Source organism: Myxine glutinosa, chromosome 13 (genome assembly GCF_964187855.1).
Source record: "Myxine glutinosa chromosome 13, kmMyxGlut1.1, whole genome shotgun sequence".
Classification (NCBI taxonomy): Eukaryota; Metazoa; Chordata; class Myxini; order Myxiniformes; family Myxinidae; genus Myxine; species Myxine glutinosa.
In genome coordinates, this window is record NC_136273.1 from 96,283,384 (window position 1) to 96,311,188 (window position 27,805).

Here is a 27,805-nt window from a genome sequence, read left to right on the forward strand (position 1 = left end):
GAAGCAATGTTTTATGGCCGGATACCCTTCCTGCTGTCAACCCTGTTAGTCGCCTCTTGCCACACACAGGAAATAACCGGTGAACTGGTACTCAATTTGCCGACCTCGGAAGGTTGACAGGCTGAGTCAACCCCCCTGGCGTTAATTCAGTGATGACCGGGATTCAAACCCAGGATCCTCGGATCCCAAACCGCCACCATAACCTCTAAGCAAACACCAGGCTACCTTTTATTCAGTAAATTGAACATTATTCATCAAATGCCTGAAACACGGTCAGCTATGGAGCCTCTCGTGTGGATGTTCATGTTACTAAACACATCACTAGGGGAACGGGGCAGATGCTTCCCCCACGTTATTCAACACGAAAATTCAACAAAATCCTTGTGAGGATTACACTTACACCTACAGCAGTAAACAGTGGCATTGTTATTACAATAAGATTGCTCTTCCTCGTGTCAGAGATTTACTGCACCAGAATTATGTCACACATAACAGTTTACTGCTGGACGATCTCCCGCATGTGCTCGGTCGTCAAAAAGGTGCGAGTTGCGTTCCATGCGCTTAAGAGCTCGCTTTGATGACGTGGCGAGCATCTTCATCATCCCGGATCTAGGCCTTCATGCAGCCACAAAACAGCTCTGAGTAACCAAATTTGTATGGGCCAATGACGATCTGACATCAACTGAACACAATAATTATCACTCCCAGTCCCCTCACAAACATCTCACCTTGTAGCGGCTACTGCTGGGTTTTCACAATCGCCTTGCACCTATCAAGGACGCGGAGCGATCACCATGCCGGGCTCGTCCAGGACGCCCGGGCAGGCCCGCGCTCAACTTGCCAGGCCTCGGTCGGGACGCCCGGGCGCCCGGGCAGGCTCGCCCTCAACTTGCCAGGCCGCAGCCAGGACGCTGGGCCACGCCCCCTCTCGCCTTTCCTGGGCAAACGCTCCGGGATAATATGTATATATATTGCTGCCCGATAAACGGGCTTTTCAGAGTGCCTGAGTGTTTGGTTTGATTAAAGCAACTCGGATGAATTCCAGCTTTTTGTCGCGTCCATTCTTCCGATCGACGTGGGAGCCCCAGCTCCTTCATTGGTGACCTACCGACATGGACACGGCAGTCGCCCTTAAACTGCCTACCTTCTGGGAGGCTCACGCGGCGGTTTGGTTCGCACAGGCGGATTCCCTGTTCGCCCTGCGAGGCATCACGGCCGACGACACCCGCTTCCACCATGTGGTAGCAGTGCTCGGTTCGGCCACCGCGGCCCGCGCCCTGAGCCTCCTCGAGAGCCCGCCAGCCGCTGACAAATACGGCGCGATTAAGAAGCTTCTCCTCGACGCTTTCGCCCTCCCATCGGCGGAACGCGCACGGCGCCTGCTCGACCTGCCCGAGCTCGGCGACACGCGCCCTTCCGAGCGAATGGACTACATGCTTTCACTGCTCGGCGAGCACTCTCCGGCATTCCTGTTCCGGGAGCTGTTCCTCCGCCAGCTGCCTAACCCGGAACGCCTCGCCCTGGCAAGCACGACGATCACAGATCCCCGGGCCCTTGCCAGAGAAGCCGACAAGATCTCCGCCGCAGGACAGCGCATCGCAGCGGCGACATGGGACTCACCGCCGTCCGACGCAACACCCATGGCGCCAGAGCACCCGGCACGGTCGATGACCGAACTGCCGACGCAATTGGCGGCCGCTACACCGAGCCGACCACCTCCAGCACGACGACCGGGGCCTCCACCTGACCAAGCGTGGTGTTACTATCATGCCAGGTTCGGACAGAAGGCCCGGACATGCCGACCCCCGTGCACCTTCGGCAGGCCGGGAAACGGCCGGGCCGGCGTTCATTACCAGCCATGAGCGCCGGCCACACGGGCAACTTACTGTTCATCACGGATATAGCATCCGGACGGCGTTTCCTGTGCGACACCGGCGCCCAACTGAGCATCATACCCGCCTCTGACCAGGACAGGCAATCCGCGGTTTGCGGCCCCTCCTTGGTTGCGGCCAACGGATCGACCATCCGCACCTTCGGCCCGCGCAACGTCACCCTCTGCTTCAGCGGCCAACGCTTTGCTTGGACGTTTGTAACCGCAAACGTGCCCATGGCTCTGCTAGGCGCCGACTTCCTCTGCGCACACGGACTGCTGGTGGACGTCCAACAGCGTCGTTTAATCAACGCCGAAACCTTCAGCTCCCTGGTATGCACATTGAGCAGCTCCGCGCCGACCGAGCTGGCATGCGCCGTCCCGGCGGCGAACGAGTTTGCTCGCCTGCTCACGGAGTTCCCGGCCCTCACGCGGCCGATGTTTTCGGCCGTCGCAGTACGGCATGGGATCGAGCACCACATACCAACCACGGGCCCGCCGGTCTACGCCAGGGCCCGCCGCCTCGACCCAGCCAAGCTCGCCGTGGCGAAGGCCGAATTCGACGCGTTGGAGCACCTCGGCATCGTGCGGCGCTCCGATAGCGCGTGGGCCTCGCCACTGCACATCGTGCCAAAGCCGGGGGGTGGATGGCGCCCGTGTGGCGACTACCGCCGTCTCAATGACGCTACCACCCCCGACAGGTACCCGATCCCGCATATCCAAGACTTCTCCGCCCGTCTGGCGGGACGGGTCATTTTTTCGAAAATTGATCTCATACGGGGATATCACCAGGTACCTGTCAGGGCGGCCGACGTCCCTAAAACGGCAGTCATCACGCCGTTCGGCTTATTCGAATTCTTGCGGATGCCGTTTGGTCTCAAGAACGCGGCTCAGGCGTTCCAGCGCTTGATGGACGGCGTGCTGCGTGACCTGCCGTTCCTTTTCGTTTACCTGGACGACATCCTCGTCACCAGCACGTCCCGGGCCGAGCACCTCCTCCACCTCCGAACACTGTTCGGGCGCCTCAGCGAGCACGGCCTCATCGTCAACCCGGCCAAATGCCACTTCGGCACGACGGCCGTTGATTTTTTGGGCCACCACATCACCAAGAACGGGACCGTGCCGCTGCCAACCAAGGTCGAGGCCATCACCACGTTCCCGCGTCCCCGCACCATAAAGGCCCTGCAGGAATTCCTGGGAATGGTGAATTTTTATCACCGCTTCGTGCCCCGCGCTGCTCAATTCATGCGGCCCCTCTACGAAGCCCTCCGGGGCAAGCCGGCCAAGCACGACATCGCCTGGTCCGCAGCAATGGATGCGGCCTTCCAAAGCTCAAAGCGGGCCCTCGCCGACGCAACACTGCTCGCTCACCCGGTGCTCAATGCTCCCATCGCCCTCACCACGGATGCCTCCGACTACGCGGTGGGCGCCGTACATGAGCAATGGGTGAACGGGGTTTGGCAGCCACTCGCTTTTTTCAGCCGGCAGCTCCGGCCGAACGAGCTCAAATACAGCACGTTTGACCGGGAGCTCCTCGGTCTACACCTGGCCGTCCGCCATTTCCGCCACCTCCTGGAGGGCCGACCTTTCACGGCGTTCGTCGACCACAAGCCGTTGGTTTACGCCATGGCCAAGGTCACGGAGCTGTGGTCGGCCCGCCAACAGCGCCACCTCTCCGCCGTGTCGGAGTTTACCACGGACATCCGGCACGTTGCCGGCAAAAACAACGCCGTGGCAGACTGTCTTTTCCGGGCCAGCGCGAACGCGGTCCACCTGGGCGTGGACTTTGCGCTTATGGCGGCGGACCAAACCACCGACACCACGGTGCAAGCCCTCTGGGCGGCGGACACGGGCCTCCGCCTGGCCGACATCCCCTTCGCGGACACTGTCCTGCTCTGCGACGTCTCCCAAGGCCAGCCTCGCCCCATCGTGCCCGTCACCTGGCAACGCCGCATCTTCGCCTCCCTCCACGGCCTTTCCCACCCGGGCCGGAAAGCTTCGCCGAAGCTGGTGTCGGCGCAATTCGTCTGGCACGGCCTTCGTCGGGACGTCCGCGATTGGACCAGCACCTGCACGGCCTGCCAACGGGCCAAGGTCCACCGACACACCCAGGCCCCGCTGGCACCTTTCACCGTGCCCGAACGACGTTTCGACCACGTCAACGTGGATCTGGTGGGCCCCCTCCCCCCATCACGGGGGTTCACACACCTGCTCACCATGGTGGACAGGACCACCAGGTGGCCGGAGGCCGTTCCCCTCATCTCCACCACCACCGCCGACGTGGCGCAGGCTTTCATCGCCACCTGGGTCGCCCGCTTTGGCGCACCGGCGGACATCTCGTCAGACCGCGGACCACAGTTCACCTCCGAGCTGTGGGGCGCGGTCGCCCGCAACCTGGGGGTCAAGCTCCACCGTACTACGGCCTACCACCCCCAAGCAAACGGGTTGTGCGAGCGATTCCACCGCTCCATGAAGGCCGCGCTCATGGCCGGCCTTCAAGACGGCGGTTGGGCCGACCGGCTGCCGTGGGTCCTTTTGGGCCTCCGCACGGCCCCCAAGGAGGACCTCCAGGCATCCACCGCCGAGCTTGTCTATGGCCAGGCGCTACGCGTCCCGGGCGAATTCGTGCCCGCCGCTACCAGTCCCTGGTCCGCAGCTCACCAGCGCTCGGACCTCCAGGAGGCCGCCCGACGGTTTGCCCCCGTGCCAACATCCCACCACGGTGACCCCCAGTCCTACGTCCCCCCAGCACTTCGCACAGCGGAGTATGTTTTTGTGCGTCACGACGCACATCGGGGGCCACTCCGGCCGCCGTACAACGGGCCCTTCCCGGTGCTGCGACGGGACGACAAGTCGTTCGTCATCGACATCGGCGGCAGGTCGGACCGGATTGCGGTGGACCGCCTCAAGCCGGCGCACGTGGACGTCGACCACCCACCACGGGTGGCCCTTCCGCCGCGGCGAGGCCGCCCCCCGTCCACGGTGCCCCCCACTCGACCGCCCACCACCACACCGGACCCCCTCCCACGACCCGCCAGGGGTCGCTTCGGCCGGGTCATCAGGACCCCCCTCAAATTGACCCTGCCGGTGCAAGTCGATTCTGGGGGGACGTGTGTAGCGGCTACCGCTGGGTTTTCACAATTGCCTTGCACCTATCAAGGACGTGGAGCAATCACCATGCCGGGCTCGTCCAGGACGCCCGGGCAGGCTCGCCCTCAACTTGCCAGGCCGCAGCCAGGACGCTGGGCCACGCCCCCTCTCGCCTTTCCTGGGCAAACGCTCCGGGATAATATGTATATATATTGCTGCCCGATAAACGGGCTTTTCAGAGTGCCTGAGTGTTTGGTTTGACAAAAGCAACTCGGATGAATTCCAGGTTTTTGTCGCGTCCATTCTTCCGATCGACGTGGGAGCCCCAGCTCCTTCAACCTTCCCTTTTACAAATTCTCATTTCTGTCGTGCCCCTTCGGCTTGACTCTGAATGCTGTTTCCTTAAATTCGTTCATAATTTGATTTGCACACATTGTATATGTAAAGTCGGCTTCTTAAAAAGTACGGCTTCTTAAATATCACCTGTAGGATGATTGTGTCACTCACCTACAGTCACGCACCTACTCGTACGCGCCCGCACACTTACATTTTTACTGTGAGTAAACTCACACATGCAATTCAGACAACTCTTCAACAAAAAATCTAAGCCTCCCAACTCTGTCCCATCTTTGCCTCCAACCCCAAAGCCTCAACCCTCCCCCTCCCAAAGTTGTCCCATCTTTACTCTCACCCTCTCCCACACATAAAAGCAAACGGCATTCCTACGTAGAACAGCGGAATATGGAATGCTTTCTGCTCCCCTATCATGCGATCACAAATTTCACAGAAACCGTCACAATTTTAAGAGAAAATAGTTGTAAATAACAGCAAACCTGTGTAACCTCCACAATAAAAGCGTTGCTTCAGAGAAACGGTTCTAAAGGGTAATTATAAAGGATTTGAAAGGGTAATTTTAAAGGATTATATAAGGTAATTCTAGAGGGTCATAAAGGGTAATTCTAAAGCATAATTATAGAGGGTTATAAAGGATAATTCTAAAGGGTAATTCCAAAACGTAATTCTAAAGGGATCTAGAGGGTAATTCTAGAGGGTTCTAAAGGGTAATTCTAAAGCGTAATTCTAGACGGTTCTAAAGGGTAATTCTAAAGGGTAATTCCAAAGGGTAATTCTAAAGGAGAATTATAAAGGGTAATTCTAAAGGGTAATTCTAAAGGGTAATTCCAAAGCATAACTCTAAAGGGATCTAAAGGCTAATTCTAAAAGGTAATTCCAAATGTTCATTCTGAAGATTCATCCTAAAGGGTAATTCTAAAGACTTCTAAATGGCAATTCTAAATGGTAATTCTAAAGGGTATTTCGAAAGCGCAATCATAAAGGGTTCTAAACCACCTTTAGAGGCCATTTTGCCCTGCAGAGCAGGGGTTGGCCTTTTTCGGGTACCATGGTCCCCTTTTTGAAGCAATGTTTTATGGCCGGATGCCCTTCCTGTCGCCAACCCTGTTGGTCACCTTTTGCGACAAGCAGGGAATTACCAGTGAACTGGTACTCAATTTGCCGACCTCGGAAGGATGACGGGCTGAGTCGACCCACCTGGAATTAATTCAGTGAACGACCGGGATTCGAACCCAGGATCCTACGATCCCAAGCTGGCACCCTAACCGCTAAGCCAACACCAGGCTTGGTAATTATAAAGGGATCTAAAGGATAATTTTAAAGGGTAATTGAAAAGCGTAATTCTAAAGGGGATCTAAAGGGTTCAATAGGGTAATTCTTCTAGTCAGATGAACTGTCCAACCAATGGGTGGAACTTGTATGCACACAACTCCTTTTATATGTTGATACGTGTGTCGGGGGTAGGCAATGATCACCTTAGTCCAGGTAGAATTGCATAGGCAGTGTGTTCTGACTGTCGTGAAGAAGAAGAAACCCCATGTATAATAAGTAGGAAATTTGTTTAGACTGGATGTCATGTAAGTGCGTATCTTCGTTCCCATCGCGATGGGTGGGGTTAGGTTAATTAGTTAGGGATTATGGGTAATTAACCCCCTGTATGTAATGGCCTTTGTTATTTTTCCTCTGTTCCTTATGACACCAGCAGCAAACACACATAGGAAGAAATCGCGCATTTATAACACTAAATAAAAGTGACCGGAACAAGACATTGAACAATACCGCTGACACTGCCAGCCGCGACATCGCCACATCAAGCAGGAAGGGCTGTAAGGCCACGCCCCGAAGAAGAGTGATTGGTCCGGGATTGATTGGAGCAAGGACTGCTAAGATGGGACTATTGGATTGGTGGAGCAGGCACGGATGACGTCAGAGCCTTGAGTATTTGTCAAGGTCTGAAGAGAGGGAAGAGGCTGCTGACTATCTCTATCTGTCAGAAGGATGAGGGATGTCACAGCAAAGTGATAAAGAGGATTTTCCAAAGAGTCAGTGAGATAATTGATGAAGATTACAAATAAGATGGGACCTAGAACACTACCTTGGGGTACACCACCCTTGACAGGGAGAGGAGAAGAAAGGGTTCCATTGAGAGCTACACGTTGGCTACGAGAGTGGAGGAAGGCAGTAATCCATGTTGGAAGAGATGGCCTTGGATTCCATAGGCAGAGGGTTTGGAGGGTAAGGCAGAATGCCAGACTGTATTGAAAGCCCGAGATATGTCCAGAGAGACGGCCCTGATCTCATGTCTGACATTGAGAGCCGTCATCCATTGTTGTGTGAGTAGAAGCAGCAAGTCCAAGGTGGAGTGACCAAGTCTGAACCCGAATTGATGATCTGAGGTTGAGGTTGTTGGAGAAAAGGAATTATTTTATGTCAATTGTGATGATGGATTCCATGACCTTGCTGATGATTGAGAGCAAGCTAAATGGTCTGTAGTTTAATGGGATCCATTTTTGCACATTTTTATTTAATGCTGTGTTGTTGGCTGATTTCCAAGATAATGGAAGATGACCTGAGGTAAATGACAGAGTAAAAATGGGCAAACAGAGGAAGTGCAAGAGCAACAGAGGAGATTTTTAGAACACTGCAACTGGTCCGGAGAGCATCAGCTCACGAGTCAAGAGTCTAGAGTTGCCAGAAACGTTTCCACCTTCTCAGGTCCAAGAGCAGTTGGATACGACAGGGAAGGATGGGTATCAAAAGTGAGTGATTGGGGACACAATATCTGGAAGCAAACACAGAATTGGAGGTATTCTGCCTTCTCACGAGCAGAGTCGGTTGTGATGCCATTTTGAGTGAAGGAAGGCAAGGAAGGGGAGGATATGTCGGGGATTTTATACATTTGGCTCTGTTTCCAGGCAGCCCTTGAGCATTCTGGGAACTGAACAGAGCCGGGCAGCACCGACCCTTAGCCTGTAATAACATAGTCTGTTGTTGAAGTTTTCAGGCTCCGACCTTGGGCAAAGCTGCGTGGACTAGAAGATAGCTTTTCCCATACTAAATAGCCCCCAATTGCTATGCCTTCCTGTCTTTAAAGTCTCCTTTCATTATTTTCTGTACAGTATATAAACCCTGGCCTGATGTGTTCAAATTTGAGAAGCTGGGCCGTTACTCGCTTACACGGCAGCTTTCCCATGTACATGTACCCCTACCTTCAATAAATTCTCCTGTAACTGTCTGAGTTTGATCAAATGATCATCCCTGGGGGTGTGCTGGGAGGTAAATCCCTAACACATACACCAGAGACTGACTTGATAAGGCACCACCAGGTTTTAGAGGAGGGAGACAAGTATGAAAGTCATTCTTGAAATTGGACAGGGAGTAGACACAGTTGTTTTCTGGCCTCCTGGGAGTAGACACACACCTGTTGCGGGTTTTGTGAAATTATCTGAAGTCGTCTTCAGTTGGATTTTCTTCTTGGAAGAGAATGCAAATTTCCTTTTATTTGAATACTTTTGATCTAACAGACACGATTCGTGTAAATGTGTTTTACATTATGTTTATTACTTGCAAAATCGAAGATTTTTCAAGTATATTGGTCGGTTGCGTTTGTGGTTCTGTCTGTCTGTCTGTTTGTCTGTCTGTTTGTCTGTCTGTTTGTCTGTCTGTTTGTCTGTCTGTTTGTCACCGGCCTACAGGTCACAATTCTAAACCGATCGTCACGAAATTTCACCAAGCTGTATAGGTCGTCCCAATTGAGAAGCCTATTGATTTTGAGGTCAAAAGTCAAAGGTCATCTGGAGGTCAAATTTCTAAAATCGCCATTTTAAATCCGATTGGCTTGAAAATTGAATAGCATTTGTACAATGAGTCACTAAATTGGGAAATGAACTATTTTTGAGGTATAAAGGTCAAAGGTCAACTCAAGGTCAAATTTTCAAAATCAATTTTCATCTGAAAAGCCATCAATTTTCAACCGATTGACTTGAAAATTAAACAGCATTTGCATGTCGTCACTAAATAGGAAAACCAACTATTTTTGAGGTCAAAAGGTCAAAGGTCAACTCAAGGTCAAATTTTCAAAATCATCAATTTTCATCTGAAAAGCCATCAATTTTCAACCGATTGACTTGAAAATTTAACAGCATTTGCACATTGTGTCACTAAATAGGGAAACTAACTACTTTTGAGGTCATAAGGTCAAAGGTCAACTCTAGGTCAAACTTCCAAAATCATCAATTTTCATGTGAAAACCTATCAATTTTCATCCGATTGACTTGAAAATAGAACAGCATTTGCATATTGCCTCACTGAATCGGGAAACGAACTATTTTTGAGGTCAAAAGGTCAACTCAAGGTCAAATTTCTAAAATCATCATTTTTCATCTGCAAAATCGTTACGTTTCATCCTGTTGACCCGAGCTTTGATCAAGATCGTAAATTTTAATCTTCATGAAATGGAAAATTTGCTGTGTCAATGGAAAACTGTTGGGGGTGGGGGGGGGGGGGGTGGATTTTGCAAGTATCATGCTCCGCATGACGTCTTCTTGTTAATTTATTTCTACTTCTGTTTACATGTCTTATTCTCTCCAACATAATCGATGGAGCTCTCATGGTAAAAGTTAAAATAATCAGCAATTAACAGAATGGAATGCATTGAGAATATACTCAACTGACTTTGACGATGTTGCGTTGTGTCGCGATTAATTAGTAGAGGTACAAATATTCTTACAGAATTCATTTGTAAACCACAGATCATCTACATATAGTAAGACTGCAAAAGTTACTCCACGAATACATTCACACATCCTCTCCCTTCACTCGTCTCTTTCTAACATCTTTTTCACGACAAATAAAAACTCTTCCCTTTCCCTTCATACCTCGTTTTCCCAAAGTAAGTTTTCAATTTAAGTTGCACTCACCCTTTAGCAGATGCAATGTGGAGAAGGACCCTGAACATTTTGAGGAAAGGCACCCCCCCCCCCCCTCCTCTCCACCAATCCATAACCACATTCTGTATTACCCCCATTAACCTTTTCCTAAGCAAACATTCTTACTTGTAGGTTGTATCATTTCCTCCCCTACTCCCTCCTCTCCCTCTTTTCCTGGTCATTCATTCCTTTGCTTATTACATCCAAGAGTTGCCCTGTTGATCTACAGTTAGCTCACATCCTCCATCACCTTGCTCTTCCACGAGCCTTGATCTGTATGTGTGTGTGTGTGTATATATATATATATATAGCAAGAGCCGAGAGCCGAGAGGCGAGAGGCGAGAGCGAGAGAGAGAGAGAGAGAGAGAGAGAGAGAGAGAGAAGGAAAAAAAAAATAGTCAAAAGACCAACAGGGTAGGAGTGGGATGACAAACGCATAAAAAAACCATCAGATCTATTTTTGGGGCATTACCATATGAGCACTTACCTCATCATCCTGGGATTCCAGGTTCAAATCCCATTTACGGTATGATGTTAATTTGTCCATCGTCTACTAATTTCCTTGTAATTTATGTAAACTACTTTGATACTAATATACTTGTCCTGCATGTGATATACTGTATGTACAAGCTCTTCTATGAACTTCAGATCATAGAATAAAATAAATAAATAAATAAAACTACGAATAGGCGTCCACAACCATTATTGACCATGTTGTGCGGCTTCTTGACCGCCGAGGCCCTCACTTTTTTTTCTTTCCACCCTCACTTTTTCACTTCTTTTTTTTTTTACCTCCGTCACCAAAGGTGAACAGAGGTTATATTTTCACCTCTACCTGTCTGTCTGTCTGTCTGTCAGCAGGATATCTCAAAAGGTTATGGATGGATTCAGACAAAATTTGTTGGACAGGTTGGATGTTTGAAAAGAGCAAATGGATTCGATTTTGGTGAACATAAGAATCCAATCTTTTAAGTGATTCTTCACCATTGAGAGATGGGCTCAAAAATGATACATAATGCAATATCTCAAAAGGTTGTGGACGTATTATGAAGAAACTAGGTGGATGAGGTTGGGTTGGAGACAAGAAGAAGTTGATTAAATTTTGCTTCGGGGCCAGATGCAGATCCGGCCTATCAGTTGGATGAGATTATTGTTACAAGATTAGTGGATGGAAAATGCGGCGGCGTTCCAAAAAGTCTGCTTTCCGCAGGTATGTGTTGCAGGGTGTTTCACGTATCATGAAAAAAGGGCTTCGGCCTCGCCCCACTGGGCCTCGGCCTAAGGACAACTTCAACTAGCACCGTGTAAAGCTATAAAGGGACTGTGGGTTGACTTGTCGAGCATCGTCATGAATTTTCATCACCTAATAGTGATTATTGTCACCTAAAGTCCCTGGTGTTGGGCTAGCGGCTAGGGTGCCAGCTTAGGATAAAAACCAAGGATCCTGGGTTCGAATCCCGGTCGATCGCTGAATTAATGCCAGGGGGGTTGACTCAGCCTGTCATCCTTCCGAGGTCGGCAAATTGAGTACCAGTACACTGGTAATTCCCTGCTTGTCGTTAAAAGCGGCAAAAAGGGTTGGCGTCAGGAAGGGCATCCGGCCGTAAAACATCCCTTCAAAAAGGGGACCAAAAAACAACAACAACCACGGTCCCCGAAAAGGCCAACCCCCGCTTTGCGGGGAAAAATGGCCTCTAAAGGGTGGTTTTTTAAAATAGTGGACTACCCGATGAATCCGATATGATATAAAAGCACAGGTTAAAAATATTAAAACAGGTAAAAGTAAACCCACCTTTTCCCACCCACCAACACAACTTCACTGTGCGTTGATGACTAAGAAAGGGAAGCAGTGGGTGCCATTTCATGTTTACAGGATTTTCCAAAATTGTGCAAACAATAACACAAAATATCGGTCTTTGCCGAGCATTGCGAGGCCTGAGTTGTGTGCTCTGTAATCTGATTGGCTAAAATCGTCCAATCGGTGGACAGTTCCTGAGGAGAGGATATTATCAGTAGCAAAGTGGGAAAGCTTTGTTTTCATTCTCACCTGAGTCTACGATCAATGTGATAGGTGACAGACAAACAGAAACAAACAAGGACCTCCCTCATTTGGAGTCAATATTCAGTTTTTCATCAAAGATACAAAACGAAAATTGATCTCTCTTTTTTTCCAGCTTGCGTGATGTTCAACAGGTGTGCAAACAGTGGGCTGCCGCCTTTTGCGAGGAATGATGATGCGCTGCAGCATATTTGATGACGACATAACAAGAGGATAAATATAGCGGCAATACCCCATGGCACTCATCTGGTAGAATAAGCAGAGAAGAGTTTTAAAAAATAACTATTTTGGGGGGTGGGGGAGGGGGCAACCCCCACTGCCTCCCGCAGACGCCTTTACACCCCGATTTTTCTAATGCCATGAACAGACATCAGTACATGACGAGTGATGGAAGTTGTGATCAAGTTTCATCAAAACTGTGTGTGTAGTTTCGGAGAAGAGAGCAAATACCTATTTTAGGGGGACGACCCTGCAGGACGCACAAGATCTGCCAGCAACCCTCTGATGGTTAAACTGCCAAAATCTCGGCTCTCTGCTCACCTTCACTCCTTCGCCCCTCTTTTCTCCCGCCTCTGTAACAAACTCCCTCACTCTCTTCCATCCCACTCCTCCCTCCAGGGCTTTAAAACAGCTGCTCACCACCATCTCTTGTCTTCCCCCATCCAAAACCTTGATCTTTTCTACCACCGTTAAAACACCGAAATCTGCCTCTTTAAATCCCCAACTTCTTTCCTGAAATTCCTAGAAGTGTTCATTTGCTTTATACTGTGTACTCCTCCATCCTCCCCCTTCCACAGATCTACCGACGTTCTTGTTCTCTTCTGTTGTTGCGCTTGTGTGCTTCCCTCTCTCTCCCCCCTCTTGTCTCCCGCTCACTTCATTGCATGTTTTATGTCTATACATGTTTTCATGTTCAATGTGATAGCTCTTACACGAACCTCGATTTTGTATAAGAAGAAATTAAAAAAAGATCCAACGGTGACCTACATAATGAGTAGGCGAGCTATCGCCGGCGCCATGAACAAATTACAAATTCCTGCTTGAACCTACAGAGAGAGGGTATTGCATCAGTGGCACAGGCATGCCCTCAGCCAAGGATGCTACCCCACAGCTTGTCTGCGGCATATGAAAGGAGAAGAAGTAGCACAGCCATACCCTCACCCAATGATGCTACCCCGCAGCTTGTCTGCGGCATATGAAAGGAGAAGAAGTAGCACAGCCATACCCTCACCCAATGATGCTACCCCGCAGCTTGTATTATGCTGCATATGAAAGAAGAAGAAGTAGCACAGCCACACCCTCAAGCCAATGATGCTACCCCACAGCTTGTCTGCGGCATATGAAAGGAGAAGAAGTAGCACAGCCATACCCTCACCCAATGATGCTACCCCGCAGCTTGTATTATGCTGCATATGAAAGAAGAAGAAGTAGCACAGCCACACCCTCAAGCCAATGATGCTGCCCCACAGCTTGTCTGCGGCATATGAAAGAAGAAGAAGTAGCACAGCCACACCCTCACGCCACTGATGCTACCTCACAGCTTCTCTGCGGCATATGAAAGAAGAAGAAGAAGTAGCACAGCCACACCCTCAAGCCACTGATGCTACCCCGCAGCTTATATTATGCTGCATATGAAAGAAGAAGTAGCACAGCCACACCCTCAAGCCAATGATGCTACCCCACAGCTTGTCTGTGGCATATGAAAGGAGAAGAAGTAGCACAGCCACACCCTCAAGCCAAGGATGCTACGCCACAGCTTCTATGCTGCATATGAAAGAAGAAGAAGTAGCACAGCCACACCCTCAAGCCAATGATGCTACCTCACAGCTTCTCTGCGGCATATGAAAGAAGAAGAAGAAGTAGCACAGCCACACCCTCAAGCCACTGATGCTACCCCGCAGCTTATATTATGCTGCATATGAAAGAAGAAGTAGCACAGCCACACCCTCAAGCCAATGATGCTACCCCACAGCTTCTATGCTGCATATGAAAGAAGAAGAAGTAGCACAGCCACACCCTCAAGCCAATGATGCTACCCCACAGCTTGTCTGCGGCATATGAAAGGAGAAGAAGTAGCACAGTCATACCCTCACCCAATGATGCTACCCCGCAGCTTATATTATGCTGCATATGAAAGAAGAAGAAGTAGCACAGCCACACCCTCAAGCCAATGATGCTGCCCCACAGCTTGTCTGCGGCATATGAAAGAAGAAGAAGTAGCACAGCCACACCCTCACGCCACTGATGCTACCTCACAGCTTCTCTGCGGCATATGAAAGAAGAAGAAGAAGTAGCACAGCCACACCCTCAAGCCACTGATGCTACCCCGCAGCTTATATTATGCTGCATATGAAAGAAGAAGTAGCACAGCCACACCCTCAAGCCAATGATGCTACCCCACAGCTTCTATGCTGCATATGAAAGAAGAAGAAGTAGCACAGCCACACCCTCAAGCCAATGATGCTACCCCACAGCTTGTCTGTGGCATATGAAAGGAGAAGAAGTAGCACAGCCATACCCTCAAGCCAATGATGCTACCCCACAGCTTCTATGCTGCATATGAAAGAAGAAGAAGTAGCACAGCCACACCCTCAATCCAATGATGCTACCCCACAGCTTGTCTGTGGCATATGAAAGGAGAAGAAGTAGCACAGCCATACCCTCACCCAATGATGCTACCCCGCAGCTTATATTATGCTGCATATGAAAGAAGAAGAAGTAGCACAGCCACACCCTCAATCCAATGATGCTACCCCACAGCTTGTCTGTGGCATATGAAAGGAGAAGAAGTAGCACAGCCACACCCTCAAGCCAATGATGCTACCCCGCAGCTTGTCTGCGGCATATGAAAGAAGAAGAAGAAGTAGCCCAGCCACACCCTCACCCAATGATGCTACCCCGCAGCTTGTCTGCGGCATATGAAAGGAGAAGAAGTAGCACAGCCACACCCTCAAGCCAATGATGCTACCCCACAGCTTGTCTGCGGCATATGAAAGGAGAAGAAGTAGCACAGCCACACCCTCACCCAATGATGCTACCCCGCAGCTTGTCTGCGGCATATGAAAGAAGAAGAAGAAGTAGCCCAGCCACACCCTCACCCAATGATGCTACCCCGCAGCTTTTATTATGCTGCATATGAAAGAAGAAGAAGTAGCACAGCCACACCCTCACCCAATGATGCTACCCTGCAGCTTGTATTATGCTGTATATGAAAGAAGGAGAAGAAGTAGCACAGCCACACCCTCACCCAATGATGCTACCCCGCAGCTTGTATTATGCTGCATATGAAAGAAGAAGAAGTAGCACAGCCACACCCTCACCCAATGATGCTACCCCGCAGCTTGTATTATGCTGCATATGAAAGAAGAAGAAGTAGCACAGCCACACCCTCACCCAATGATGCTACCCCACAGCTTTTATTATGCTGTATATGAAAGAAGAAGAAGTAGCACAGCCACACCCTCACCCAATGATGCTACCCCGCAGCTTTTATTATGCTGTATATGAAAGAAGAAGAAGAAGTAGCACAGCCACACCCTCACCCAATGATGCTACCCCGCAGCTTTTATTATGCTGCATATGAAAGAAGAAGAAGTAGCACAGCCACACCCTCACCCAATGATGCTACCCCGCAGCTTGTATTATGCTGCATATGAAAGAAGAAGAAGTAGCACAGCCACACCCTCACCCAATGATGCTACCCCGCAGCTTGTATTATGCTGCATATGAAAGAAGAAGAAGTAGCACAGCCACACCCTCACCCAATGATGCTACCCCGCAGCTTGTATTATGCTGCATATGAAAGAAGAAGAAGTAGCACAGCCACACCCTCACCCAATGATGCTACCCTGTGGCCTTGTGCTGCATACAAAATAATAATAAGTTATCAACATGCGAACACCCATTGACATCAAGTGACCCTTCTCAGACCATTTATTTGCCACACAGAAGCACGAATGAACAAAAATATTAAAGCTTATTATTAGTTTACTTGAGGAACCTTACAAAAAGTACAATTTGGGTTATGATCGTCAATTCCTACATGGCACGTCCCCTCAATCACTCAAATCCAAAATTCAGGCCACAAATAAAGAGGAGCAATGTGTTGGAGAATAAAGCGAGGCAAGAAGACAAGGCAATCGGAACACATGGTGAAAGGAAGATTGGTCTGCGTCCTCGACGACAAAAACCAACCTGCAGAGCCTCGAGGAAACGAAAGGAGCCGAGACGACGTCCACGGGGCACCAAGCAGAACGTGGAGTTGTGCAGCATTTCTTGGTAATCATATCTGACAATCAAGAGAGAAAAATCATCGATTAGACATCAGGTTAAAGCAAGACGTGAATTCAGCAAAACCAGACGGCGTCCCTCTCCGTGTTTATCCACCCCCACAATCACAGTAATCAACGCACAGGTAAAATCCGTTTGGCCCATCACACCTGTGCCACATGCACATTGCAGCCTTCCCACCACAGTGATAATTACACATTTATCTGGAAGCACACAGAAACAGCACATAATAGCTAACTCTTTGGAATATTTAACGTTTCCATCGTAAGTGCGCATTAAATAGAGCAATTTCCTTTTGCTTCAATACATTTACCTTAACACCCCATGACCAGGTTGGCAGCACCTGGAAGATGTGCACAGTTGTTTCACATTTTGACAGGAGAGCAATTGACTGGGTGAAAGGTACTGAGGATGAGCACGGATGAGACGATGCCATTGGAGTCCATTATAAGGACATATAAAGGCCCTTAAAAGGTTTCCCACCTTATAATGGGGTTGTTTTTGACCCAGGTGTTTCATGTACCAGCTGGACAGACTTGAGGTTCAACCGAAGGTGATTTGGGCAGGAGCTATGTGACATCTGTCCAGGCTGCCTGCGATAACTCGCCTCTTCGTCGGAAAACACAACATGGGATCTTTAGCCTTACGTAACAAACATCTAGTGCTGGCAGACAGGTGGGTCAGTCCTTCCGAGGGATGGCACACGCCCTGAAGCCCCGCCCTACCCGCACAATGCCAGGACGGTAGTACTCAGGTGAGGATTCAAACCCAGACTAGACAGCCAAGAGGTGAGTTATCACACATATCTATCTCTAGGTTATCCTGCTAGGTCCATGAGTGGTTTATTGGATAACAGGAGAGTAATTCAAAAAATATTCCCAAATGATACACCTGTTTGTTTGTTTGTGTTTGCTTATAACACCATTTAAGTACATTTCAATCCCACGAATAACCTTCCCATAAGGAAAGAATACAATTCTCTATGGAGTGCTTTTGACTCCTGACAGTTGTTGTTGTTGTGGTTGTTGATGATCAGTTGCACACCGTATATCGTTTGTCATCACAAAGAGTAGTAATTAATTAACTCTCAGCACCCATTCATGAAATGTCCCAAGAACAGAAAGGATTTTTATAACTGGTATTGATGTCGTGGAATACCAAAACAAAGTGCTGTCACCTGGGTACAGCAAATATGGAAAGATGCATTGATTGAGTAATTACATCAGTATTAATAATGTATATTGAATTATTGGTGACAAAGTAATTAAAACGAATGTAAATGAAGAGCTTTTGTGTAAAAAGTGTAATCTCGTGTTTAGATGACTGAATCCCCCTCTGCCCCCACCCCTTCCCCCCCCCCCCCCCCCCCCCCACCAAATGCCCTCCTCACCCCCATCTACCAGCCCAAGTTCAAAAACATAGTTTGGATTTCATTTGAGGATAAGAAAATAGTGGTTTTCACACAAAAAAGCATCAAAGACCATCAGAAAATACAGTGAAGCCTTTTGAACACAATGCTGGTGGGTCCATGTTGATTGAACAAAAGATCATTAAATAACAAGGTGTGCGTGTTCATCAAATGGTGCTTTAGATCATTAAATAACAAGGTGTGCGTGTTCATCAAATGGTGCTTTACATCATTAAATAACAAGGTGTGCGTGTTCATCAACTGGTGCTTTAGATCATTAAATAACAAGGTGTGCGTGTTCAACAAATGGTGCTTTAGATCATTAAACAACAAGGTGTGCGTGTTCATCAAATGGTGCTTTAGATCATTAAATAACAAGGTGTGCGTGTTCAACAAATGGTGCTTTAGATCATTAAACAACAAGGTGTGCGTATTCGTCAAATGGTGCTTTAGATAATAATAATAATAATAATGCATTTATTTTATATAGCGCTTTTCAGGAAGCCCAAAGACGCTTTGACAGAGTGCAAAACATAACGCATAGCAAAACATAAAGACAATTGCAAAAAAAGAAGAATCAATAGGGAAATATTCAAAGCACAAAGGAGGGAGAAGGAGAGGAGATAGTCAGGGGTTAGATGCTGTGGGTTAAATGTTGAATGCAGTGTTGAACAGGTGGGTCTTGAGTGATGTTTTGAATGTGGTGAGTGAGGAGGAGTCTCTGATGGTGTGAGGTAGCGAGTTCCAGAGGGTGGGAGCAGCGATGGAGAAGGCCCTGTCCCCCCAGGATCTAAATTTGGTCCGGATGGGGGGGGTCAGGAGGTTGGTACCAGCAGAGCGGAGGTTGCGGGTGGGAGTGTGTCTGGAGAGGAGGTCAGCCAGGTAGGATGGGGCCAGGTTATGGAGGGCTTTGTAGGTCAAGAGGAGGATTTTGTACTGGATTCTCTGGGAGATGGGGAGCCAGTGAAGCTTGTAAAGGACGGGGGTGATGTGGTCACGGGTCCGGGAATGGGTGAGTAGACGGGCAGCGGAGTTCTGAATGTATTGGAGTTTATTGGTGATTGTTGAGGGTGAACCATAAAGGAGGCTATTGCAGTAGTCCAGACGGGAAGTGATGAAGGCGTGGATGAGGGTTTCTGCAGCCACAGAGGAGAGGGATGGACGGAGACGGGCGATGTTTTTCAGGTGGAAGAAGGCTGTCTTTGTGATCTGTTTAGTGTATTTGTCGAAGGAGAGGGTTTGGTCAAAGATGATGCCAAGATTCCGGATGTGAGGGGAGGTGGACACTGGGAAACCGTCGATGTTGAGGGCAAAGTTATGGGTGGACTTGGTGAGCGTTTTTGGGCCAATGATGATTATTTCAGATTTATCACAGTTAAGTTTGAGGAAGTTGATTTGAAGCCAGGATTTTATTTCAGTGATGCAGTTTGTCAGGATAGAGTGGGTGGCGGTGGAGATGGACTTGGTGGAGATGAAAAGCTGGATGTCATCGGCGAAGCAGTGGAATTGGAGACCATGACGGCGGATTAAGTGACCGAGGGGGGACAGGTAAAGGATAAAGAGGAGGGGGCCAAGAACTGAACCTTGGGGGACACCTTGGGGGAGGGGAGCAGTGGGGGATTTGCAGTTATTGATGGAGATGAACTGACGTCTGTCAGAGAGGTATGATTTAATCCAAGAGAGGGCAGTGCCGGTAATGTTAAAGGTGGTTTCAAGTCGGATGAGGAGGATGGTGTGATCGATGGTGTCAAAGGCAGCGCTGAGGTCGAGGAGGATGAGAATGTTGAGGTTGCCAGCATCAGAGGAGAGGAGAAGGTCGTTGGTGATTTTGAGGAGAGCAGTTTCAGTACTGTGGTTGGACCGGAATCCGGATTGGAATGTTTCATACAGGTTATTGGCAGAGAGGTGATGCTTGAGTTGAGTGGCTACAGCGCGTTCCAAAACCTTTGACAGAAAGGGTAGGTTGGAGATGGGTCTGAAGTTATTTAGGGTGTCAGGGTTTAGTCCAGGTTTTTTCAGAATGGGGGTAACAGCAGCAATTTTGAGGGATGGTGGGACGATGCCTGTAGACAGGGAGGAGTTTATTGTTGCAATGATAAGTGGAGAAAGAGCAGGAAGGGAGGCCTTGACAAAGCTGGAGGGGATGGGGTCAAGAGTGCAGGTGGCAGTTTTCATTCCGATGAGGAGTTCAGAGAGGTCAGTAGGGGAGACTGGGGAGAATTGAGACAGGGGATGGCAGGATAAGGGGGGGCAGGTGGTTTGAGGGGGAGCGGGTGCGGCGGTGGTCAAGCTGTTGTAGATGTTTTCAATTTTGCGTTGGAAGAATGAAAGGAAGGAGATGCAGTTGTCTATTGTGAATGACTGGGTGGTGGTGTTCAGGGGGCTGAGGAGTTTGTTTATTGTAGAGAAGAGTGCTTTTGGGTTTCCGGAGCCAGAGTGGATAATTTGAGAGTAGTAGGCGGAGCGGGCGCGGGAGAGGGCATCTTTATAGTGTTGTATGTGGTCCTTGTAGGCCTGGGAGTGAACTGTGAGACCTGTTTTATTGCGGAGTCTTTCAAGTTGGCGAGCACGAGTTTTCATTAGGCGGAGCTCAGGGGTAAACCAGGGAGCAGAATGGGTGAAAGAAACTGTTTTGGTTTTTATAGGCGCAATTTGGTCAAGGCAGGAAGAGAGAGTGTGGTTGTAGTAGTCAGTGAGGTCAGAAGGGGTGTGGAGGTCAACGAAGGGAGAAGTGGACATTTTTTCAGAGAGGGTCGATGAGAATGAGGCAGGTGAAAAAGCGTTTAGCTTACGGAAGTTGATAGTGCGATAATGCCTTGGTGCTGGGGTGGGGATGTTGATGGTCAGAGTGATGGCTAGGTGGTCAGAGAGAGTGAGGTCGGAGCCAGAGAGATGGTGCAAAATTAGTCCAGTAGAGCAGACAAGGTCCAAAATGTGACCACGGTTATGGGTAGGAAAGTTGACATGTTGAGTGAGGTTAAAGCAGGTGAGTAAATCAGTGAAGTCAGTGGTTAGCGTGGAGTCAGTGGAGTCCATGTGGATATTGAAATCACCAAGGAGGAGGATTGAGGGGGAGAGGGAACATAGCTGGGTCAGAAAGTAGGAGAAGTCAGACAGGAATGATGGGTGTGGTTTGGGAGGGCGGTAGACAACAGCCATGACTGACTGTGTGTGACCAGAGAGTTTAAAAGCCAGGTGTTCAAATGATGGAGCAGATGAGATGGAGATGAGGTTGGTCTTGATGTCTTGTCGGTGAATAACGGCAATTCCACCACCTCGGCCCTCCGAGCGTGGTTTATTGATGTAAGAATATCCATTGGGTGTGGTGAGGTTGAGCGTGTAGTAGTCCAGTGGTTGTTGCCAGGTCTCAGTGAGACAGAGAAAGTCCAGTTTATTTTCCAGGATGTAGTCGTTCAGGATGAGGCATTTGTTGTTGAGGGACCGGGTATTGAACAGGGTGAGCTTGATGTTGTTTTGTACGGCGGGTATGAATCCAGGTGATTTGGCCAGGGTTCGCAGACAGGAGGTGCGATTTTGTGCGTTGTTGTGACCAGGTGTGTTGGGACGATGAGTGGGAGTGCGCTGAGCCGACCAGAGGATGGGGATGGAGTGACCTGATTGTAAATAAACAAACTTACGACCGGAGCCACGGTGAATGTACCTGGGTCGACGCAGGAGTCCATTCGATCTGATTGCAGAGATGCATGATGGGGTGGAGCGGGTTTTAAGCAGGAGAAGCCTTGCGGCAGAGTACCGCAGAGCCATGCCAGCAGGAGCGAAGGCAAAGCGAGCACGCGGCCAAGGGTGAGGAGGCGAAACAATCGACACAACCAACGGGAGTGGGCCCGAGGAAACAGCGATGGAGCCGAGCAGGTGAAGCCCGGAGCAGCAGAGCAGAGCCGGGACCGCGCAGAGGAAGACTCAATGGCCATAAATCCGCCACGACCACCAGGAAAGCAAGACACGGACAATGGTCCAGTCAGAGAAGCGGCGAGCAAACGACACCAGCGTCCTCTCACGACCGGACCGGAAAACGGAAGTCAAGATCATTAAATAACAAGGTGTGCGTGTTCATCAAATGGTGCTTTACATCATTAAATAACAAGGTGTGCGTGTTCATCAAATGGTGCTTTAGATCATTAAACAACAAGGTGTGCGTATTCGTCAAATGGTGCTTCAGCTCATGAAACAACAAGGTGTGCGTGTTCATCAAATGGTGCTTTAGATCATTAAACAACAAGGTGTGCGTGTGTCAGCCATTAGGGTTTTAGCCCCATGACTCAATTGATCATAACATCTGAAATTATATATCGTGCTTCTAAAAACTGATTTGAACTCAACTGCAGGCAGAGGTGAGTGGACAAAATGTGGTTTCGAGGCTCGACGTGCAGGGTGGATCCTTAGCCCAATAAACAAGTCCTTGAATTATGTGCCAAACAGTAGATAAAATGTTCGCGACCCACGTACAGGAAAAGATGTCATCCAAACGCCTCCTTCACAAAGGGAATAATTAATTATATATCTTCGTAGTGTTTAGTATGTCTCCTAAACCAAGGACGTATCCAATCTTCATCTACCATTTAGCCTAGTGTATAAGAATATTTACTTCGGCCTGCGCTCGGGTCTGATATGTTTAGATAGATAGCCAAAAAAAGCGTAGCCTATCATTATGCTTACATCTTGTTGTCTAAATTTGACCTTCTATAGGACGGGACAATGGGAGGTGTTGTCCTTATTGCCCAGTAGTGCTATGTCTTTAGCGCAGATTCTTGTCTAATATTTTGCTATAAATGAAATGCCTTTCCACTTATTTTTCAGCGAGTGTCTTGAGGAATTGTCCGCTGCGTGTAGGCGGTACATTCTCGAGCCTCGCTCCACACGTGTGTATATAATCGATTTTATTAAACATTGTTGTTCTTCTTCTTCTGATTCTTCTTCTTCTTCCTTCCCTTGAGGTCTTCGATCTCGACAATTTTGGTGTCAGAAGTGGGATACATCCAAGTGTGCAGACGAGGTGGATCCTCACGTTCCAGGTCGGGAGGGAGGCCTGCCGGCATCTAATTTGGTGGGTACGCATTTTTGCACCTCGAAATTGAAGCCTCCCGCCTTACTTTGGACGTATGGACCTCTGTCGGCTGTACCACCTGGCTTGCATTCCGAACCAAATTTAGTTTAAACCAGAGCAGCAGTGGGTAATGAATCGATTATACAGGGCGCCCGGGATAAGGAGGTAAGGTAAGCTTCCTGCGTGGGAAGCAGGTAGACCCATAAGTGGGTGATAGATAATAGGTATTAAGTTACTCTGGCGTGAGAACTGCGTTTAAGGTTAGGAATCGGGGGGCGACCCGATCTTAGGACTACCAGGAGGGACTAGCCCAAGAAAGGTAGAATAATGAGTATTTTAAGTTAAGCTACGCACTGGATGTGTTAGAGTTCACAGGTAAGTAGGATTGAAGTGTGCATGAGTGTGCATGAATTTATACTGTATTGTGTATAAGGGAATGAATGATCTGTCATTGCAGCGTGTATTTGTGTTTATTGTGTGTGTGTCATTGATGTGTGTCATTGATTGACAAGGGATTCCCCAAATTGCCTACGGGCGTTGGGCAATCCGGATGAGTAAAATTGGCAGGGAATAATGAGAATGTTATGGAGAGCATGTGTAGACAGGGCTTTAAAACAAGTGTTCAATTACATCCCCACATTAACGGCTCTCCAGATGTAGCAAGGGAGAATGGGAGTGAAAGTCAAAAATAATAGGCTGTCGACCGACAGGGTGTTTATTCAACGGCATGGCCGGGGCTTGTATTTGGCCGATTTGGGATGGCAGAATGCGTCGAATGAAGGCAAAAATGACATGTGATGCTGACGTGAGTCCAATCGGAAGAATGGATGGTTATGGTTTCACCCGGTCCGTTTATCTGTCTGTCTGTCCGGACACAGAGCTCTTGGGGAGAGCCAGAATGGGTTGGGTTGACCAAGATGAATGTGGACAATATATTAATTGTTTATATTAATCTATTAATCTCTGTATATTAATCTGTAAAAATATATTAATCTCTGTGTGTGTGTGTCCGTATTTGTCTGGCTTTCTGGCTGTCTATGGAGTCATGTCTCTGAACACTGATTTTGAGGGAGTTGCAGGCGTGATGGAGTTGCAGGTGCGGACCAAAGCGGTGTCCGCGGTATCTACTGGGGGTCGAAGGTCACTCCCTCTGTGTCTGCAGACTTGTCGTTCGGCAGTGTCGAAAGACAGGTTCGATTGTCGGTCTGTCTGCTTGATTTTCGGGTCTCACTCTGAGTATATGGTCGTTTTCTGTTTTGTGCTTTAATGGTGGTTGATTTGACTTCCCTGAAAGGGGGACTGAAAATGCTTTGATTTTTTCGTGGATTGCCCATTGGGCATGTTTAGGATTTAATAGAGTGGTGGAGTTCTGTGAAATATGATGACGTTGTCTTATGGACACTTTGTGAGTGACTAGACACGTGCCTGGAAGGGGAAATTGTATTCATAACTCATGTGGGTTGTGTCTGAAGAAAAGGTTTAAAGTAAGTGTGAAGAAGGTCATGGAAAGTGCGAAGATGTTAAAGGAAAGTCGAATTAAATGGATCATTTGTCAATGACAAGTGACTTTGCAAGGTTTGCTAAGAAAGGGAGGGGAAAAGATTATAAAAGTTGATGGAAAAGACGGGAAATAAAGAAAAGTGGTTAGTTATGGACTGTTGTTTTGTGATAAGAAGGTGATTGGGGGCTGGTGAAGATTGGATCACGGCTCTGCAGACCAGGTGAACAGAACTCCACCAGGAGTGGGTATATGGGAATCACACCAATTAAATTATTGCTCAAAGGGAGGTGATAGAGCAAAATAAAAAAGATTGTCATGTGGACCGCAAGGCTAACCCCGCTCTTGCAGGGAAATGGTTTTGGGAGGCTAGTTATTTTTCAGATAATTTTTCCAGTGGGTTTATACTGATGTGAAATTCGCGTATCTAGGAAGGAAAGGAAAAAATTGTCCAGGTATTGATAGGATAACAGTGAAATTTTGAAGTGAAGTGAAGGATAACAGTGAAGAGTTAGTGTGTTCGTTGCGATTTTTGGGAATGGCAGGGTACTGTCGTACATGGATGATGGACCGACTGCGGAAAACGCCAGTAAGGCGTCGATACAATGTTGAACACCGAACGGTCCATGTGTTGGACAACAATGAAGGGTTCATAATTAATTTGGCACCTCAAGACAGACGTTCCGACATCCGCACCTACAGAGTTCGATGTAATACAATTACAAGCCGCAGCCTCAAACGTAAAACATCAAAAATTGGATTAAATTGGGAGCTCAGTGCCCCGCAGAAGGACAAATGTGGACGATTAATGACAAACCCGTGGCACCGCGAGCTTTATTGCCATGGTTGGCACTCATGGCGCATCCAAATGGCCATGTGCGCCATAGGGGGGTGAGGTGATGAGGCAGGTCACTTCCACCTGGGCAGCACCAGGCCTTTCGACTGTGGTTACCATGGTCTGTCGCTCGTGCGCTATATGTCAACGGCATCAGCCAACAACGGATATGGCAGCACTTGAATTACCTATCATGGATGACATGTTTTTTAAAGTTTTGCATAGGTTTATCCCATGTGGCACGCAGCATACATGAACGCGTTCGGGAGGCCCTACCGGAGCCAACAAGCAAGCCTATCCACACCGTCGAGGCAGGAGATTACGTGCTGGTGAAGCATTTCACCCGTAAGACTGCGCTCGAACAAAGTTGGACGGGGCCATACCAAGTTCTTCTGATCACACCAACAGCGGTGTTTTGTGAGGGCAAGTCGTCCTGGGCACATGCCACACATTGTAAGTTGGCCATACCCACAAACACAGACACCTCAAACGCACCACCACAGATCGAGGATGCTGCACCACCGCCTGTTAGGGGTGGCAATCACACTTAGTTTAATTTACAGCTTTGCCAGCACTGGGGACACGAGGGCATGGGCGAACACGGAGACATATGTATATGGCGACCAAACTGTTAAGGTCTACCGGCAGAGAGTTATCTGGGGTCAGAGGATAAATATACCCTGCTGCCATGTAAAGGAAGATGTATGGACACGGATAATGTGGAGGGTGTTGTACACAGACTCACATGGAAGGAAGACAGGTTTTGCTGCCCTCAGTCGTTTGAAGCAAGCGCCACGACAAGGCGGCGCACCAATAGTAAACATGGCCAGGCCGGGTTACAAATGGGGAAAGGACTCGAACAATTTAACCACGCATGTATTACTGAACAGCGGCACTACTCTATTACTACAATGTGAATTCATGACCTCCCCCTACGATGATAGGCCACCATGCATTTCACACATATTAATTCCGCACCCACGGATCGAAAGCAGGAAAAAGCCAAAGGAAAATACGTATTGGACAGTGACCCGTGCAATGGCGAAGGTACAGAACCGATCACGTTGTTGGATGTGTATGCATTTTCCCCACACCAGTACGACAGGGATAGAAATGGTAGTGCTACCCCTGTCCCTACGAGATATGTGCTCAGGACCCTTGCGTACCCCATGTCTGACCACAACCTTGGAACTGATAGGCCCAAAATCGCAAGCAGTGTGTTCCCGGGAGTTTCGGTATACCCCACCCATTAAGCAGGCTTTGTTAGACAAACCACCTGATCCAGTCTGGGTGACAGAGCAAAAGGGACGGGTGTGTCTTATAGGAAAGGGACACGTTCAGATGGGAACCTCGGAATGTACCCATACCCTGCCATCCGACACCAGATGGAGAGAAAAGGGAGGCCCCCTTGTAATAACCATAGATGACCAAGCCCAGCATAACGTAACCAAGCTAACCATATCTTGGGGGACACCAAGCGCCACCCGCGTTGAGATCAGTAAATGCATGGCCTCGGCCCTTATCCCACCCCATGGAGTAATGTTTATTTGCGGAAATAAAGCATATCCATACCTACCCGAACAGTGGGGAGGGACTTGTTATCTGGGATCCATTTTTCCCAAGGTAAATTTGGTAAATCATGTATTATTAAATGTAGGGAAGATGATTAAAAGGAAGGAATTTTCGGAAATTGGTGAAAGTAAATATGGCATTTGAATTTCCAGACACGACACAGGAAATGCGGCTATGAATAAGCCAACCATCTGAGAGATAAGGTAACTAAATGCCAATTAGTGGGACGGGGGGCTAGGAATTGATCATGGTGTGTGTAAGAAAGTATTTTTCAGGATGGACGATGAAGAAATCGCCGTTGGAAAACCATGATCTTGACCACAGAGGCCGTCGATCTGAATGGGTCCTTCAACAAGGCAGATGTGACCAGCGCTTCAGAATTTTGTATTGATTTTTGTGATGACTGTGAAAATCCCTTGTGGGAACTGGCTACTGGCTGATGCCTGCATCGATGTTTGTGATGATTGTAATACTTGTGTTGAAAATCCCTTGCGTGTACTGGCTAACGCCTCTTATGTATTATGAATGATTGGCAAATAGATAGTCTCGCATTAGTAATGGAACGAATTGGAAACGAAACCTGAATCGCAGAACTACAATTGGAAAACGAATTAATGCATATGCAAACGATGGTGATGCAGAATCAAGTGGTTTTGGATATGTTGTTGGCAGAAAAGGAAGGAGTATATGGGGTGATCGATGAACCTATTTGATGCTTGGGATTCTGATAATGATTATGATTTTAGTTGGGATGATTTAACCTGTGATTTAGAAAGTGTAGGTTCTTTTAAAAGTTATTGCTATTATACCAGCAGTGAGGAGCGGATAGCAAACAT

At 48.4% G+C, this 27,805-nt stretch overlaps 1 protein-coding gene across 2 annotated transcripts in view; it reads right to left on the reverse strand.

Moving 5' to 3' along the window:
* The window catches only part of EXT1 (exostosin glycosyltransferase 1), a 254,996-nt gene that overhangs the window by 37,580 nt on the left and 189,611 nt on the right, over positions 1-27,805 (reverse strand). For both annotated transcript variants that reach the window (XR_013621271.1, XM_078767777.1), the window contains exon 2: positions 16,496-16,589. Coding sequence is in view for 1 of the 2 variants with exons in the window: in XM_078767777.1 (XP_078623903.1) it covers positions 16,496-16,589 (94 nt within the window). In the remaining variant the exon portion in view is untranslated. The remainder of the gene's footprint in view (positions 1-16,495; positions 16,590-27,805) is intronic.